Source organism: Lagopus muta, chromosome 4, assembly GCF_023343835.1.
Source record: "Lagopus muta isolate bLagMut1 chromosome 4, bLagMut1 primary, whole genome shotgun sequence".
In the NCBI taxonomy this organism is placed as follows: Eukaryota; Metazoa; Chordata; class Aves; order Galliformes; family Phasianidae; genus Lagopus; species Lagopus muta.
Genome location: NC_064436.1, coordinates 27,508,407 through 27,526,065, shown reverse-complemented (window position 1 = coordinate 27,526,065; position 17,659 = coordinate 27,508,407). Strand labels below are relative to the sequence as shown.

Genomic DNA, 17,659 nt, shown 5'->3' with positions numbered 1-17,659 from the left:
GGAAAAGCAGTCCAAACTGGAATAAGTAAATAGTTGTAAAGCTTTGGAGGAGTGCTGAAGTGGTGCTTCTTTACGTTTATGAGTCTGCAAATGACTTTCCAGCGATAGCACTGTTCGTGTTCTATATTCCTGCTGATCCTTAACATTTTGTAGGAGGTGGTACCCAAAGTAACATAGAAAAGAACAAGAGAGGAATAAGAACTGTACTTGATTATTCTAAAAAGCCACAATCATTTCCCCACCCTTTGGGCTGAAGCGTGTGGGTGCACAAGAAAGGGGAAACCCTGTTCCTCACAGCTGCAGAGAGCACACAGCCAGCAGTGAGTGGTGCCAGCTCCTCCACCCATCAGGGCTCCTATGCTCTGCCAGGAGCAAGAGGTGTGTCAGCAAGAAGGCCTGGCAGCAGCCTTGCTGCTCCTCACTCCTATCTTTGGGCCCGCAGGGCACTGTGATCAACCAGAGCATTATTTCCACTCGCATGCCTGGCGCTGCACAGCTGAGCCAGGCGCAGCACAGCAGTGAATGTTTTCAAGTATTGCAACTTGTAATGTGCAATGCTTCACAATGATTCCAGTTCAAGGGCAAATTCAGATTGCGTCACTCACGTGCTATAAATGGAGAGTGCTCGCAGCACAGCGTGAGCCACTAGGAACGTTCTGTCCTAGGCTTACTTTGTTCTATATCTAAGATCCTTCAGTGAGAGAACAAAACACACAGCAAAAATCCACTTCTGTTTCCAAATAAACTACTTGAATAATCAAAGCCATTTAAAGTTTCTGGATGAGCAGAAGATGGGGCGCTGGGCAGGCTGACCTGGCGGGGGCAAGCAGCCCACAACGGGGGTTGGGGCTGGCTGGCTTTAAGAGCCCTTCTGCCCAACTATCCTTTGATTCTATGATTCTATGAATAAATATTAACTGAAAGATTAAGAAGGCCCCTGACCTAGGCAGGTTTTGTCTAAATACTGGCTCCACTGCGAGACTGTCGGATGGAAATGGAAAACACCCGACGTTCCGTGTTTCTCGGAGTGCCAGGATCCGATACCCGCGTCAACCACGAGCAGAAGCCAGCGGGAACGGCATCGCGGCATCCCACAGTCGCCCTCCTCCCGCCCCGCACCCGGGCCGCTCCCCTCAGGGCGGGGTGAGGGCGGCGGGGGGGGCTCGGCTGCCATCTCCGCCGCCATTGGGGCCCGCGAAGGGCCGGGCCGCGCCGGGACGGCCCCCAGCGCCGCATTGGCCCGGCGGCCCCGCGGAGAGGAGAGGCGTGGCGGGCGGGAGCAGTGGCCGGAGGGTTCTGGGGAGATTCCGCCGCTCGCCTCCGGCTTCCCGGGTACGGCAGGAGAACGCAGAGGAGAAGGTAAGGCCTCTCCTCGGCGCAACGGGAGGAGGGAGTCGGGTTCGGTCGTCGTTTCTCCTTCCCTACCGCTGGCCGCAGCTCTAACGGGTGCGGCGGGCGGGCGGGCGTGGTATCGTCCTGCGGCCATAGCGCTGTGCTGGATGCTCAGCGTGCCTTGCGCGCTGCGGGGCGGCAGCCGCGCGTCCTCCGGGGCACGAATAGGCTTCTGCTCTTTTCTCCTCTCGGTATGGAACGTTTCCATCTCCCATAAGGCAGCCTCGCTGAAAAGAGGGTCCACCCTACAGCTTGGTCTACGGCTTAATCATTAACGCTAAGCGCTGCGTTTCCTCGTCTATGTATACAAACCATTCCTTTAGGTTAAATACTCGGAGGCTGACGGGATCAGACGGAGCCCCTCGCAGCAGGTTTCCCCCCGCAGCCGGCTCCTTTTGGCTGCAGCACCCACAGCCTGTTTTTTTTCCCACATTGGCCTTTCTCAGTGTCTGTAGGCATATCGGTTTGGACAAGCTGTCCCCAGCCAAAAGCACAACTATTTACATCACTGCAGCCACAGCGTGGTTTCATGTTCCTCCTTGCAGAGACAGCTGAAGAGCCCAAGCACCGTTGGGGTTCAAGAATCATAGAATCATTATGGATGGAAAAGACCGTTAAGACCATCTAGTCCAGTTTTCAGCCCATCCCCACCACGACCACCAGTAAGGTGGAAAAGGGCTTTTAGGAGGTATATCTGATGGAAACAAACCCGTTAATTAGCTCTGGATGTATCTTCTGATTCACACTACGGATTCTGGGAGCTCTAAATATAGTTAGTGTTTCTTCCTCATCTCTCGAGCTGACAGAAGTGCAGGTTTTGCGAATTGGCAGGCTTTCAGTTTTGTTGAGCTGTGCTTGGCAGGAGGAAATGAACGTGCTCTTGCTGCGAGTCAAGGGCAACAGGAAACAAACAAACAAAAAATCTCAAGGAAGAAAATCAGCTATTAACTACCTGCGAGTATAGTGTAATAAGGGTGAGATGTTGCAGACGTCCAGGAGTAAAATGGAAAATCACTCATAGTGGAAACGTGCCAGTTCATTCACATGGTGTCTAGGCCAAATTCATCCAGTGCAACAATATTGATTCCCAGCGTGTTTGGCATTGACTGAGTTGACTGTTCGTCTGTAAATGCTAAATAAACAAATCTTTCCTCACCTAAGATACTACATTAAAGATAAACCAAGAGCATCCAAAACAACGTGCTTTGAGCTGTGCAAGCTTACTGTATGCCTACAGAATGTTCACATCACAGCCACTTTCTAATTAAACAAGTGCTCACCAAGTTACCTTTATGAATGTTTTTGCAAGCGCCCGGTTTTTGTCTGTGATTTAAAGAAATTAGAGTAAAGCCATATTTCAAAATACAGATGCAGTTATGATTTGAATCCGGAAAACACAATGGCAAGGCACTCCAGTCCAGAATTATGTATCTTTAGGGTATGCATATTGCTCACTCTTTGCTGCTGGATTATGTCAGACCATCTGCCTTCTGCCATCTTATGTATTCTTAATCTCTTTATTATGGTATTGAATACTTTTCACTTACAGTTTTGCTCTTGGCAATTCTCCAGTACAAGCAAACATTTAGCAATAACAAGAGCAATCCCTCACTTAACTCTTAGCATGGTTAGTTACAGCGATCTGAAGGTCTAGGTCAAATCTGTCCGGTGCAACAACATGGGCTTACTACCAAATGCACCCCAGCTCTTTCAAGTTTCATCATTTAGGCTGTTACTCTGCAAATAACTAAGCAAATTGCTCTACATTTTTCAGCTTGCTAGTTGGATCAGTGTCAGTGAATTGTATCTGTGCTGAGCCAACTTCTGTGTTTAATACATCCAAGCTGGAAGAGGCATCTGAAATGTCAATGGAAGATCTTGCTTCCAGGGATAGCTCAAGGATTTCAGGGTTGGGTAGTGAAGAACACCAGGCAGAATAGCTAAAAGCTGCATGGACAGTGTTTTGTGAAGTTAAAGTGAGCAATTGTGCATATCTACAGATAGACTTAATGGTTGCTCTTCGCCTTAAATATATATATATATATATATATATATATATGTATATATATATATATATATATATATATATAATAATTCCCTTTCCAGTTCTGCTTTGAGAAGTCTTATTCAGGTTCTGATGAAATGGGACAGAACTGAATATCATGTCTCCTGTGCAGGAATTCAGCTCTTTAAAATCAAAGCAAGTCCATTTTTTCCCACTCTCCACGATTCACAGCACATATGCTTTAGCAATTGCTTGAGCTGTACGCATGATAAACTCATTCAACGACCTTACCTCATATTTCAACATTTTCTTAGTTTTGATGAGATAGAACAAAGTCATTATTACTCTCATTAGCTCCATTGCAACCTCTGAAAATAGGGGTATCACGATGGAGGTGGCCAGTGGAGCTGCCTTGCCTCAATTTATCTGCAGCACTCCTCATCAGAACTGTAACTGTGGGCTGGTCTGTGCAGGATTGTTTCTCGATGAGTCATGCAGTGGCTCTGTAGCCTCTTCTAGGCAGTGCTGTGCTATGCACGATTAGCGGGCTCCCACTGTGAAATTGTTTCCTGAATGATGTAACTGATAGTCCCCCTTCCTGTGCTGATTCTTGATCAGTTTTCTCTTTGTTCTTGAAGACATTCCAGCTGCTGCATCTCTTTTATCCCTACGAATCTCTGCGAAGACAAGTTATGTCAACAGCTGCTTTAATCCATTTGGTAAGAAACGGAGGTTCTCAAGTACGAAGGAGAGCCCTGCTGACATCCCGCCTCTTGCAAGACGACAAGCGTCTGACAGTCGAGTGCTACATTTCCACCTCCGAACGCCGGGCATCCCGCTTTGATCCGGACGGGAGCGGGCGGCCCGCCACGTGGGACACCTTTGGCATCTGGGACAATCGCATTGATGAACCTATTCTCCTCCCACCTAGCATAAAGTATGGAAAGCCGATTCCAAAAGTCAGCCTGAGCAAAGTGGGCTGTGCCAGTCATATTGGGAAGCGGAAGGAAAATGAAGACCGCTTTGATTACGCTCAGCTGACTGAGGATGTCCTGTACTTTGCAGTATACGATGGACATGGCGGGGCGGCAGCAGCAGACTTCTGCGCTAAGAACATGGAAAGATATATCAAGTAAGTGTGCGTCAAGTGAACGCGTGGTTAATGACTTACAGTAGAGCCTCCCTCCTTACAACAAAAAGGGAATCTGTGCACCATATGTTGCTGCTAATCGTCCCAGGTTGTATAGCCGTCTATTCCAACAGGGTCAGCAGGAACACAGCAAAGGAATAATTCCCATTACAACAGATGTGGCGTGATGTACTTCTCTGTATGTTCCCTGCCTGGGGAGCAAGCCTGGAAAGACAAGAAAAGAAAATGTGATTGCAGGAGAGAGCAGGGAATACAGAGCATGTGAATTGCCTGTTGTCAGATGGGGGTTATGTGATCACAGATTTGGGAGTTTGCTGACACTCCTCCCTAGCTCTCCGGTACTTGCCTGAGTGTTAGAAGAGGCACTTTATCTGTTCGCAAAATCAGAGTGTTAAGCTTTCAGTGGAAGTCATTAATAAAGCAGTATTACTTTTTTACTGTAATCTAGCACTATTCAATGCATGCAGGGAGGAAATAAGTCTATGAAAGAGATTGATTAATGTGAACGCTTCTTGGTAAGAAGTCTAATTTTTTTTTCATTATTTGTACCCAGGGAATTTGCTGTTCAGGAAGAGAACTTAGAAAAAGTTTTGAACGATGCTTTTCTAGAAATAAACAAAGCATACGAAAGGCATGCTCAGCTGTCTGCTGATGGTAGGTAAAAAAATATTCTACCCTTATGTGTGTGGGGAAAAAGGGATTGGTTATTTCTCAGTATTTTTGTACTAAGACTCCGAAAACAGCCTGAAAACTGTTTTACTTAATATAGGTTTTTGCTCTAATCACTTACCGCAAACTAAACAATTGTTCTTTACTTCCCTAAAAACGAAAAAGCTGTTAAAAAGTCTAGGTCAAATTTACTGGTGGAGTTATTAATCTGGGCTTCAGCATAATCCACACTGAATTTATCTTAACATCATTCTGTCAAGAAAGGTGTTTGTCAAGTTAGCAAGGAGCGATTTAAATTGGCAAGGAACAAAATCTTCCTGTGTGAGAAACACTGTCTTCTTTGGGTTGTTTTTTGTTTTGTTTTGTTTTCATAGAATCATAGAATCATAAGGTTGGAAATGACCTACAAGATCATCTAGTCCAACCAACTTTTCTTTCTGAAAAGTTGCTATTCCTTTGAGTGGAAAGGAACACTGTCCAAAGTTCCCCTTTCTTACTTGGCTGCTGCAGCTGAGGAGGAATATAAGCCAGAAGTAATACAAACGGTACCACTTCTGCACAGAGAGAATCTCCAGAGCAGCTGAGCATGAAAGGGGAAACAACAGCCAAGAGGAAAACAAGATTCGCTGTGGTAAAGCTGGCACCAGCCCCTTTAGATTTCCTTAGTCCTGGCTGTTCACCAAATTCTTGTGTACATATAGAGAGAGACTATGCACATCTGAAATTCCAGTCACAGCAGCTGGAGCTTATAGGGTGTAATTTGGGAAGGAGATAGAGGAGTTAGTTCACCTAGTGTTTAAATAAATACAAAGAAAACCAAACCCAAACAACCTGTCCCAGTGCTGCTACAGATACTGGCGATGCAACAGGACGTTTAGGGAATGAAGTTGCACTGTGTCCTTGGGGCTACTTCCACTTCCTTTAAACAATCAGTGAAAACAGTCTAGTAATGGAGTGGTTTCCTGCTCTTAAAGTGCTAACCAAACCTACCTAGGCTCAAGTATTTCCTGGCTGGACAAGTTGCCTGACTGTTGCAGCACTGTGAGGGATGTACAGCTTTCCTCTTACATGGTAAGAGCTAATGTATCAGAAAAGACAATGACTCAAGTTCTGAAACACAGCCTTTAAAAAGGAGGAATTTAATCTGTAAAGCTCATTTTTCTATTATAACCTATTTTATTTCTAGGTATGGAAAACCAGTCCTATTGTTTAAAAAGAATAATAATGGGGTAAAAAATCCAAAGTCATTTTTGACCTGTGAAGTCAGTTTTAATTGAGCTAATGATAGGGATATCACTAGAGCAGATGAGCTTTGGATCCAAGAGTCTCCTTGTAAGCCCAGATTTAAAAAAAAAAAACAACAAACCAACAAGCACCTGAAGGCTTATGTGCTTCCCTAGATCACGACCTCTTATTTTCTGTGATTTGTTTTATTTGCACCCTGCCCAATCTATTTGTTGTTAAGACAGCTCTTTATTTTGCTCATGTTCAAATTTCAGAGCATTTCCTTGAGAAGGATGTTTGGGAACCATACTGGGTATACTGTTCTGTTACTCTGAATGTGGTTTCTGATTATAGCATTCTGTACTTGAGACATAATGAACTGAACAAGAAAAATATTTAACAAACAAGCTGTACAGCAAGCTGGGCATTTTGGAATTCCTTGTAGGATTTTATCATACCATTTAACTGACTAATCGGGGCTGCTCACTGAAACGTAATGCAAATGCCAGCAAATTTATGTAACATCAAGATACTGAACAAGCCTTCTGCATTAAAAAAGCTTGAGGACAAACAAAATAGAAGGGAAAAGCAATCATTGAACATTTACAGGGGCCATGTCCTACAAAGTACTCAGTGTTTCTTAGGGAGGCTGAATGCCTGCATATTCTTCCCACAGGAGCCGGTGGGATCTAAAAGTGCCCAGTGCTCTTGTCTGGTTGCCCAGCTGAAAATAAAGCTAAAAGGCAAAGAGTGGAGTAACAGGGTGCGCAGACAAGTGCAGTTTTCTGAACAAAGCAAGCTTTTTGCGTATCTGCTGATTAAAAAAAAATTAAAAATTAAATGCTTGATTGACTGTTTGGTGTGGATATTTTTGTCATTGCTGCTCTTTTGAAAGTTATGTAAAATTCAATGTTTTGCATGTATCCTTGTTAAAAGACTAATTCCAAATTGATTCAGTTTGCCAGCAAAAATTCTGAATAATTGTGGCTGTTCTAGATGTGATGGTCAAAGTTTCTCAGAGATGGTGGTCAGTGGTGTAACACAGGTTATCTGTCATACACTGGATGCTCAAGGCCAACCTCCTTTTGAATCCCTGCCGCAGCTGATGAAGTGCAGAAAAATAACTTACTTAGTTTTGTTCCCACAGACAGCCCTGCCAGGGCTCCTTTCTCTGTATTCTTTAAAAGACAGGGTGGATGGTCAGGGTGTCCAGATCTTTACTAACACACAACCAGCTCTGAAAATGAATGCCTGGGTGTTTGAAGAAACATAATTGCCAGGACATAGATACAGGAGTCCCTGTAACAAATCCCTGTAACAAAAATCCATGACATTTTGGCTAACACAATGCTTATGATGATATTTGGAGGGAAAAAAAAACATATGGCAAAAATTTAACAGGACTAGAACATGAATTGTTGGAGAACATAGCTTTGTCTTCCAGGACACTGAAGATTTACAATTGAAAAATATTTGAAATTAGATTTGAAAAACAAGTAGAATAATTCCTCATTTGAGTTCTCAATAAAAATAAAGGTCTATGCATGTGTTCCAGTACTGCTACATGCTCGCTGTGTGCGTTCACTAGTGCTGTTGGACTGCTGTATTGACCTGCAGGTTGTTCCTGTATCCCCTCTGACAGTTTCACACAAAGGCATAAGAAACTTTCTTTCTGAAGCCATGTGCCACAGAAATAATTTCTAATCATTAAGAGGTCAGAGACATGCCTGAGTCTTGAAGCATGGTGTTCGATATCTCTTCAGAAACTCATTTTCATTCACTTCCACACATTCAGATGTACCCAGTCACTGTCAAATCACTGCCAAATTAACATACAGGACACAGTAAAGGAAGTTCCCAATCAACAAATACATTATTATCCAGGGAACAAACGCTAACAGAGATGGACAGTTTTCTGTTACATTGGACCAGCAGTAAAAATCTAAATGTAAAAGCTGAATAGCTTTCTTAAGTAAGGATGGATCTAAACAACTTATCATGCTCGAGGCAAACAGGACATTGCTCTGGAGAAATGGAAAACAAACCCTGCCCTGGCCTAGGGTGGTCTTGAAGTGTAAATGCTGCTGCTTCTGTTCACCGCAGGCACCATCCACCACTGAGGGAAAATAACAGGCAGGCAATGTTTCCATCAGCCTCCATGTTCAGTGCATCTAGCTCTAATCACGTTGACCACTCACTTCTGGAATAGCCATCTTGTTAAAACATAGCCAGGTGTTACCTGATGTGTCTACGATTGAAGGGACCTCCTGGAAATTTAATGTGCTGAGCAAACAGCAGAAGTATTTTTAAAATAATTATATTTACAAAGTAGTATTCAGATTTTTTTAAGTTACTGTTTGAACATGTGATTACTTTTTCTTTGAATATGTTAACCTGCAACACTGAGGAAAAGGGAGAGCTGCAGAAATGGTTACTTACGTATTTCACAATGCCATCAATGTCACAAAGACCACTTTTTTATCCAAAGGTCTCAATTATTACCAAATCAAGTTAGATGATACTAATTACGGTATAATGGGGGTGTTATTGCATGTTTGCCCATGGATCAGAAGGGGTCACTCAGTGTCTTCATTAAAATGGCCTCATTTTAGTTGGCACAGGTTTGAACTCTCAATTTTTATTTCATTTATATATATATATTTACATATACAAACTACCTTGGGCCACATTATGTTTTGAACATTTTCTGTAAGGTGACTGCTGTCATATGAGACAGTCATATCTGGCATCAGTACGTTTATTTGGATGACTTTTTAACTGGACACTTGTCATCAGCCCCGCAAAACAAATCTGTGGCCAAAGATGCAGTCTCTACTATGGCCAAATGGAACATTACACAGCTCATCCAGGCCCTTCCTCTGTAGAAGACACTGTGGGCAAACCCAAAATGACTATGTGCCCTGTTTTGCAGCCCTTGTCCTTTCATCTCCAGTGTTGCAGGTTTATTTTGTTTGAACAAAGTCCCTGGGTCAATTTCCTATTTGCCTCTGTGTACGTGTTATTTGTGGCAGACACTGTACCTGGTCAGCAGCTCTAGAACTGGAGGCCCTGGACACTATATGCTGGGCTTCAGTGGAAAGAGAGATCTGCTTAATTTTGTCCCAGGTGAAGGAGTCCGGCGGTTCCTAGCCTGGACTACTGGAAGGTTCCCACATCCTCTTTGTCACATTAGTTGAGATGACTTGCAGTAAAAAGTGTCCAGTGAGTGTTAAGAACCTATTGAAAGATCTTAGTTTTATAGTGATATTGTTAGGTAAACAAGATAAACTCTTTTAATTTTAAAATTGAGTACACGTGCTGATGCAATATATTTTTGTGTTATTAAATATCCTAGCAGCAGTCATAGTAAAGCATTAGAAATGTTATCCCATCGTCACTGCTGTGTTTTGGAACTGTGAGAGAAGTCACATAATCCCTTCAGTCTGACCAGATCCATGTTCTTTCATCCCTATGTGAATGGTGATTCAGTTTCAGAGAAGAAAGCATGAGCGGCATTTGTTTTCCTCAGAGTGCAATTTAAGAAGCAAACATTTATAAGACAGAAGTTGGTATAGCCATTACCACAGCTCTTTGTTGTATCTTTGATGGGTCTTCAGTACCATCCTCTGCTTCCTGATAGCAGGCCTGTTGGCTTTCTGGTTTGGCACTGTGAAGATGTACGCTCACCAGAATGACCAAATGTTTGCGCTCAGTCATAAATTACAGACCTCAGATCAACCTATTCTGAAACCTTATGTGTTTGTCAGCATAGTTCCAAAACAAGTGATGAGATGGGAAACTAGTGGCATTAATTTTAATGTTTAAGTAAAATATATTTTCTACAAAGTAAAAAAGGCAGTTTTAAGTTCATTTTACTTCTTTTAGCTGTTGGCTAAAACAGGTATTTTACTGAATTTACTAAAATTTCTGATCACACCACTACCTGTTATTATCTTATTTTATAAAATACTTTAAAACGAGCCTGTACTTCCATAGTCCTTGCTTTAAAGTAGAAACAAGATGTCAGTGCTTACCTGAATGCTCAACAGACTACTGGCATCTACGTGGTTTTGAATCTTGTAGTCTGTATCACAGCTGTAACATAGACCAAGGTGCATCCTGTGTCACCATGGTGAACATTCACTGTGGACTTGTTAGTTAAGTCAGTTAACCAAGTCACCGCAGCAGTAATAATACCTGTTTTAATAATAACACAAGCTTAGTTTAGATGGCTTTGTGAGGTATTTTTTTTTGTTTCATCAACGCACTGCTTTCATCTGACAGCAAGGCTCCATGCACCCATCAGGGCGTTGTGCTGCCCACCCCAGTTCCTTCCACCATCCCAGGTCAGTGCCACAGAGCCAAAGGCAGGAGCACGTGTAGTGAAGAGCTCTGCAGAAGTGGTGGTGGGAAGATCTTCAATTGTTACTCATGTGAAAATAGCAATATAGCTAGGGATTCTCATTGCTAAGACCCAAACCTCTGTCTGGAAGCTAGCTTTTAAAACCTGTTACTGGAACACCTCAGTGTGCAAGAAGCCTCCAGAGGGCCTTTCAGAGGCACTTGCATGGACTGTGAGTTCTGGGCAAGACTTGTTCCCAACTTGGCTTTTTACTATAAAAACTCAAGTTAGTAGGAGCTAGTGCTTTCCAGCAGAGAGATTGCTCTCCCTAACCAGTGCAGCATGTTTTGCAGGAGGAGATGCTACCTACAAAAGTAGGTTCTTCCTTTTAAACAGTAAGCAAGCAAAAAATGAGGGCTAGGCAGTTCTTCTGGCATTTCTTTCACTGCGGATAAATCTGCACAACTTCTCTGAAACAGGCAGACAGACTCGTTTTTCCTCTTTTTAAGCACGGGTTTTATTTCCCCTAAGCAAGTTTGCTTGCAGTAGTCACTGCAACCAGGTCCATAAAACAGACAGCTTAGACCATTCCCGTGCCCTGCAAGAGGAGCAAGCCAGCAGCTAGGGCTTCAGCTTGCCCTCTAGGCAGCAAATGTCAAATGATCCCACCAGCATACAAGGGCAGATCACCCGGAAGCAAGCACAGCTGCCAGGTGACTTGCACTCATTTTGCATTGCAATGCAAGGCAAGGCAGAATGCAGCTTCGCCTTAGTGCTGCAACCTCCAACAAATCTGCAGGGCTGTAAGAGAGCAGAGTCCCCTTCTCAAAAAGGGCAGCACTCGCTGGCAGAGCCCTTTGTCTCTTGACAAGCCAATGGGAATGAGAGGGAGATTATTAATAACAACAGCAACAGGAGAACCCCACAGACTGCGGCCAAGAAGTGATCTGGAGGTTTTCTTCTGCTGAACTACATGCAGCTCCAATTGCAATTACTCAGCCACCCACTTCACTGCCTCACAGGAGGGGAGAACCATCAGCATTCTGGTGGGCTATCAATGAGCTCACTGTGCATAGGGATAAAGACAAGAACCTGTACCTTCAGAGGAACTAGTGGGACTGAAAAGCTATTTGCTACAACCTGAAAAGAAGCCACTGTGTCTCATCCTGCTTTAACTCCACTCGCCCTCTTGCATGGAGCCATGCTGTTGCACAGAAACACTGACACTCTCCACTTTTTTCCCTCTCTGTCTCCCCATCCCAAGTCCTGTATGCATGTTTGTTTGCTTTTTTTTTTTTAAATCCTTATCTATAGCTTTAGTTTAAACTTAAAAACAATTACTTACTAGTAATGTAGAGCACAAGTTGTCTTTGTCTTAACCAGTCGACACTGTTGCTCTGTTATAAATGGTCCTGTGCTTTGAGGCAGTGATAAAACCTCTCTCTCTGATATGACATTTGTAGCAACTCTGATGAACTCTGGGACCACTGCAACGGTGGCCCTGCTGCGGGATGGTATTGAGCTGGTAGTGGCAAGCGTGGGTGACAGCCGTGCCCTGCTGTGTCGAAAAGGAAAGGCCATGAAACTCACCATTGACCATACACCAGAAAGGAAGGAGGAGAAGGAAAGGTACCTGTTGGCTCGTATTGTGGCTTTCTGGGGAACAGCCTCTGTCAGGCTATCCTGCTGCCAGGTTGGTCCTGGGAAAAAGGCTAGAGCTGAACATAACAGTCCAAGCTGGAAAAAGTGGCACAACCCCATTTAAGTCATTTATTTTCATTTCAAGAACTGGGGATTTATAAAGGCCTACATGAACATAAACTGTCATTGCAGTAAAACCAGCAGAGCTAGGACTGGGTATTGAGCTGTAACCACATGGTTCAAAGACTCATCCAAGAGTTCCAAGAGATATCCAAGATGTGAAGAAATGTGCTGTAGTTCCCAGGGCAGCACTCTGCCCTCTAAATCCTATCCCTTCTGTGGAACCCTTCAAACATAGCCTCTCAGCTCAGGTCCATGGTACTCCATCTCACATCAGCAGATAGTGGTAGAAACTGCAGCTACAGACAGGGGGAATGGTCTGAATCTGTAACTCATCTTTGCTTTCTCTCTTGTGCCTCCGGACAGGATTAGGAAGTGCGGTGGCTTCGTTGCCTGGAACAGTTTGGGACAACCTCATGTGAATGGTAGACTTGCAATGACGCGGAGCATAGGAGATTTGGATCTTAAAAACAGTGGTGTGATAGCCCAGCCAGAAACAAAAAGGGTTCAGGTAAAAGAAAGCCTGGTTTACAGGGACGGCAATTGGATTAAGGGGGCAACAAAGCTATCTGAAGCAGGTGGTGGTACCCACACAGTTTGCTCAGGTGAAACCACACGACCAAGCTTTGGTTTTCACTTGTGGTGAAATAACCCACAACCAGCTCTACGTAAGTTATCTCAGATTGACACTAATAAGATAGAAGAGAATCAAGTCCTGACAGGAAAGTCAAGAAGGTTAACTTCTGAATCCCTGTTATCACAGTATAACCTACTTTCAATGTTAATATTGGTACAAAGCAATCACTGAGAACTATGTGGGATTTGGAAGAGTTGGGTCACCAAGGATAGCAGAATTTGTGGCGGGTTACATATTTGAGAGGAAGGGGGAAGGAAAGGGCAGTTGCATGCATCTTACCATAGCTTTGCAATTGTCCAGGAAACAGATCAACCACTCATAAGGTATTCAGCACAACTGCATTCATGTTTTCATAAAGAGAAAAAAAAGAAAAGTACCTCCTCTCAACTCACATGTTTTGACATTTTCCCCTAATGGATGAGGATAGTGCTCATACAAAAAGCAAGAGAACAGGCAGCACTCCCAGAGAAAAATACTTTGCAACAAAGGGTAAAAAGAAAAAAGAAATCAAGGCAGCAGTTTTACCTGGCAGCACTCTCTTCACTGTTGTGCATACTTCTTACCTTTATTGCAGCTGCACCATGCAGATGACGGCTTCCTAGTCCTTACTACAGACGGTATTAACTTCATGGTGAACAGTCAAGAGATCTGCGACTTCATCAACCAGTGCCACGATCCCACTGAAGCTGCCCACGTTGTTACTGAGCAGGTAATGCTAGGGTTACTTGAAGCATCAAAGTGCCAGATCCTTGCAAGGACACAGGGACATCATTTCAATTAATGTGCTTAGTTCTTGGTCCACAGACCTGCTGAGTATGTAATCAGCGTAGACAGAAACCACCAGTTTCATATTGGAGGTTTTGGATAGTGGTATATCCATGGAAAGCTCTGAGGTGTGCAAGAGCCTGCAGTGTTGGAGCTGGGAAGAAGCAATGAAGTCTCAGAGCATGCTGTCCCATGTGGAGTCAGAGAGCTATTTCTCTTTCTGAGCAAGACTGTGACGCTGACAAATTATTTCTTCCTTCAGGCAATGCAGTATGGCACTGAAGATAACAGCACGGTTGTCATAGTGCCATTTGGAGCGTGGGGGAAGTATAAAAATGGCGAGATCAACTTTTCCTTCAGCCGCAGTTTTGCCTCCAGTGGGAGATGGGCGTGAAGACCTGACACAGCTATCTTTTCCTGCAATAACACGGATACAACGTGCTATAAGAGAACACATCCATCTGTTCATAGGTTGACTCAGTGTCTTGTCCATCTTTTCTGTTGCCAGTTATGGAAGATGCAACCGCTCCTTTGGTGCGTAATTGCTGCTTACAGCTGATCACATTTTACTGTGTTTATTTATTCAGATCAGCATTGGGTTTCTAGGCCCAGCAGTTCTGCACATCATTTCATTTGCACGGATAAGTCTCTGGGCTTGAGTTATGACACATCAGTTTCATCCCAACTCTTGTTACCTAGTACTCAGTTACCTGGCAGCTGTGAAAGTCCGAGACTGAGCCATGCGCCATCTTCTTTGTACGTTAATGCACAGGGGAACAAACGCAGTGTTCTTAGAAAGACAAAAAGGGAGTCTGTTGTTTTCCTCTGTCATGTAGCCATCCACAGCTCCCCCATGTTTCATGAGAAACAGGTGAAATACAAGGGGGAAATATCAGAAGTAATTAGCCTGTGGTTATGTTCTGGTGCCAGGGGCATTCCATGTAGCTGAATGGCATCCCAATAGAGCACTTTGCTGGGCTTTAGGCTCTCTCTGGTATTACCTGTGATCCTTCAGCTCCAAAGAGACAGAGCAAGCAGGAGCCACGTGCTGTTGAACAGATGGGAACCCATTGGGCCCAAAGCCCCTACAGTCGCAGTGGACCATGCAGCCTCTGGCACCATGCTTCCTTCAGCATAATGGTGCCTGAAAAGAGCACGTAGGAGGAGAAAAAAAAGCAGCCCACTTTATAATTTCAGAGACCATAATCAATCTGAATATTTGTTTGTTTGTTTTTTTTTTTTCCTAAGAAAAGGAAACTGTTTCAAAGAGCTTTCAGTTCAAGATTCTTTGGATGTATGAGGCAGTAGAGTTTATTTCTTCATATGCAAGGATTTTCCTGCCCTCTGCCTTTTTTTTCAGCTAGCTACAGTCTCCTGCTGGCATAAAGACAGCTGTAAAATGCCCAAAGCCAGAAAGCTAGAGAAAGAAGAGAATATTTTAATAACATATGGCAATTTTTGTGAAGTTTTGGGTGTTGTTTCCACCAGGCATCAAATAGTTGGTCACCAATAGTAGCTTTAAAGATTTCATTTCTCTTTCTGGTGGGAGTCTGTGTCCAATGGGGCACAAAAGGCCAGAGCCCTGAGCCAGCTCGGTGTTGCTGTGATACAAACTGCTGGTGACACATCAACAGCAGGTCCAGCTTTCCACATACCTCTTTCGGCCCTAGTTCTCCCTCACTCAAAATCAGTCGTGCATCTCCTGTAGCCTCCAAATTTCCCCATTGTGAGGAAATATGGGCAGAGAAAAGTCAGGCTTTTCCCATGTAGATTTTGTTCCATGTTTCCAACAGCACAATTATTTAAAAAGAAGAAAAAAGCCAACTGACAAGAACAAAAGTCCGATTCTCATTTTCCAGTGTGTCATCTACATCTTTTTCTAGCCCCTTCCAGGCCCATGGTTACAGCACAGTCATTTCCATGTGTTCTTCTGGCTACAGGCTTGGGAACACCCTGCAGGTCACAGCATTGTACTGACAGCATTAATGCTCTAAGTATAGACAGTACCTTGGTTGTGTCCCATCACTTGGTGTATCTATATGGTGCACATAATGTGCATATTCAGTTTATGAGTATAAAGAGGTTGTGACTCAATATTTGTAAATCTCTATTGTGTTTGGCGCTGTTGCCCAGGCAGGCACGTTTAATGAGCACATCCATCACTGGTTTACAGTTATAATACCTTCTTTCTTCTCCAGATTTCCCCAATTCTATCTTCACTTGAGATCAAAGTTTTCAGTCTTGGTCTCTGCCTTGCTTACTGGAGGCAAAAGGCACTTTTAATTGATAACCTGCAATTTGCACCCTGCACAACCTGTTTGTAGCAAAAGCAGCAGAACGCATCCTCTCCTGAGCACTTGCAGAGAGGCAGCACCTGACAGAGACTCAGTGAGCTGTTCCAGCAATGCCATTATGACCTGTTTGCACTGCACAGCTGACTCCTGCTGAAATAGCAAGTGGTCCTAGCTAAGGGTTAACCACACCACAGCCTTATTCTGGGCCAAAGAAGGGCTATAGCCAGCTTTAGTTTCAAGTGTCAGACAAACATGAGCAGCAGAGCCAGGATTTGGACATGTCTCATCAACACTGCTTGGTGCCAAATGCTGCTCATTCCTGTTTGGCCATCCATCCAGCTAGCCAGACAAGATATCAGGCCTCCCCTGAGGTGTTTATAACAAGTATACGTTGATTTTTTTGAGCTGTGCTGGGTACTCGCCAACCTGAATACGTGGTATCAAATGCAGGGTGGTAATGAATAGCACCTGCAGGTGCTCTGAGGAATGGCCTGGGCTGATGGAGTATCTTCTGAGCACTGATCAGTATGTAAAAAGAAGTCATCTTTATACTCGAGGGAGTTTGGGAGCATATTTTTTGTGTTATCCCTATCCAGTTCAAGGCCAAGTTGGATGGAGCCCTGGGCAACTTGATCTCACACGTGGTAACCCTGCCTGTGACAGGGAGGTTAGAACTTGGTAATGCTTGAGGCCCCTTTCCAATCTGAGCCATTCTATGATGCTATGGTAGCCTAATTTCATAGAGAATGGAAGCGGTTGAGTGCTTCTATTTCCTCCAGCAGACTGACTGTCCTCTCAGAGGAAGGATCCACCTATAGATGCACATATATTTTAGAAAGGAAGGGATAAGACAAAGCTTTGCAAAATAGAAGGCAGTTAGGTAAAGATACATTGGCAGTTCCTATTACTGCTTTTAAACAATCACAGAAAAGCTGTGGTTGGAAAGGACATGGTGATGTCATCCATCCAGCCTACTGCTCAAAGCAGGGCTCATTTCAGAATTATGTGCTGCAGCAAAGGGGCGTGCATCTACTGACACTGGACTATAGACTGAAATGGGATGGGAAGAAAGAGATCGGCATGAGAGCAGTCTGCCTGCAGAACCAACTTCAATGTGTTCTGGTGAAAGCTTACCAGTAGGTGAAAACCTGCAGGTACTTTGTATGGCTACTAATAAATGTCACAAATAAATTAGCACATTCATCTAACAGATACGAGCTGGTTTTTCTAAAAAGCAATAAGACAGGAGACTACAAAGACACATTTCTTATTCCCCGGCTGTTCCCTACAGTTTTCTGCATCTGTTTCTGAAGTAAACAAGCTACTAATGAAGGCAGATTGCTTTGCCAAGTGGCCCATTAGTCTGCCCATTCCTCTTTCTATTGCTAAGTGTCGCTTTCACTGGTTCGTATGAATTTCT

General features: G+C 43.8%; 2 protein-coding genes across 2 annotated transcripts in view; one reads left to right on the top strand and one right to left on the bottom strand.

The window, feature by feature from the left end:
* LOC125692373 (uncharacterized) overlaps nucleotides 1–4,029 on the bottom strand; it is a 201,553-nt gene extending 197,524 nt beyond the window's left edge. Inside the window, exon 1 of the mRNA XM_048942792.1 lies at nucleotides 3,689–4,029. The gene's annotated coding sequence lies outside the window, so the exon portion shown is untranslated. The remainder of the gene's footprint in view (nucleotides 1–3,688) is intronic.
* Nucleotides 1,117–15,364, top strand: PPM1K (protein phosphatase, Mg2+/Mn2+ dependent 1K). Its single transcript, XM_048942791.1, has 7 exons — nucleotides 1,117–1,359; nucleotides 4,036–4,529; nucleotides 5,101–5,201; nucleotides 12,246–12,411; nucleotides 12,910–13,054; nucleotides 13,755–13,889; nucleotides 14,208–15,364. The coding sequence occupies exons 2-7, from the start codon at nucleotides 4,090–4,092 to the stop codon at nucleotides 14,337–14,339; spliced, it is 1,119 nt and encodes a 372-aa protein (XP_048798748.1). The 5' UTR covers nucleotides 1,117–1,359; nucleotides 4,036–4,089; the 3' UTR covers nucleotides 14,340–15,364.
* Nucleotides 15,365–17,659: the final 2,295 nt, after the last annotated feature.

Bases quoted from the DNA above. Each gene is read 5' to 3' on its own strand.
- PPM1K (XM_048942791.1), top strand. From the start codon at position 4,090: ATGTCAACAGCTGCTTTAATCCATTTGGTAAGAAACGGAGGTTCTCAA. The intron at 5,202-12,245 runs GTAGGTAAAAAA...TGACATTTGTAG, and splicing joins TGCTCAGCTGTCTGCTGATG to CAACTCTGATGAACTCTGGG. The intron at 12,412-12,909 runs GTACCTGTTGGC...GCCTCCGGACAG, and splicing joins AGGAAGGAGGAGAAGGAAAG to GATTAGGAAGTGCGGTGGCT.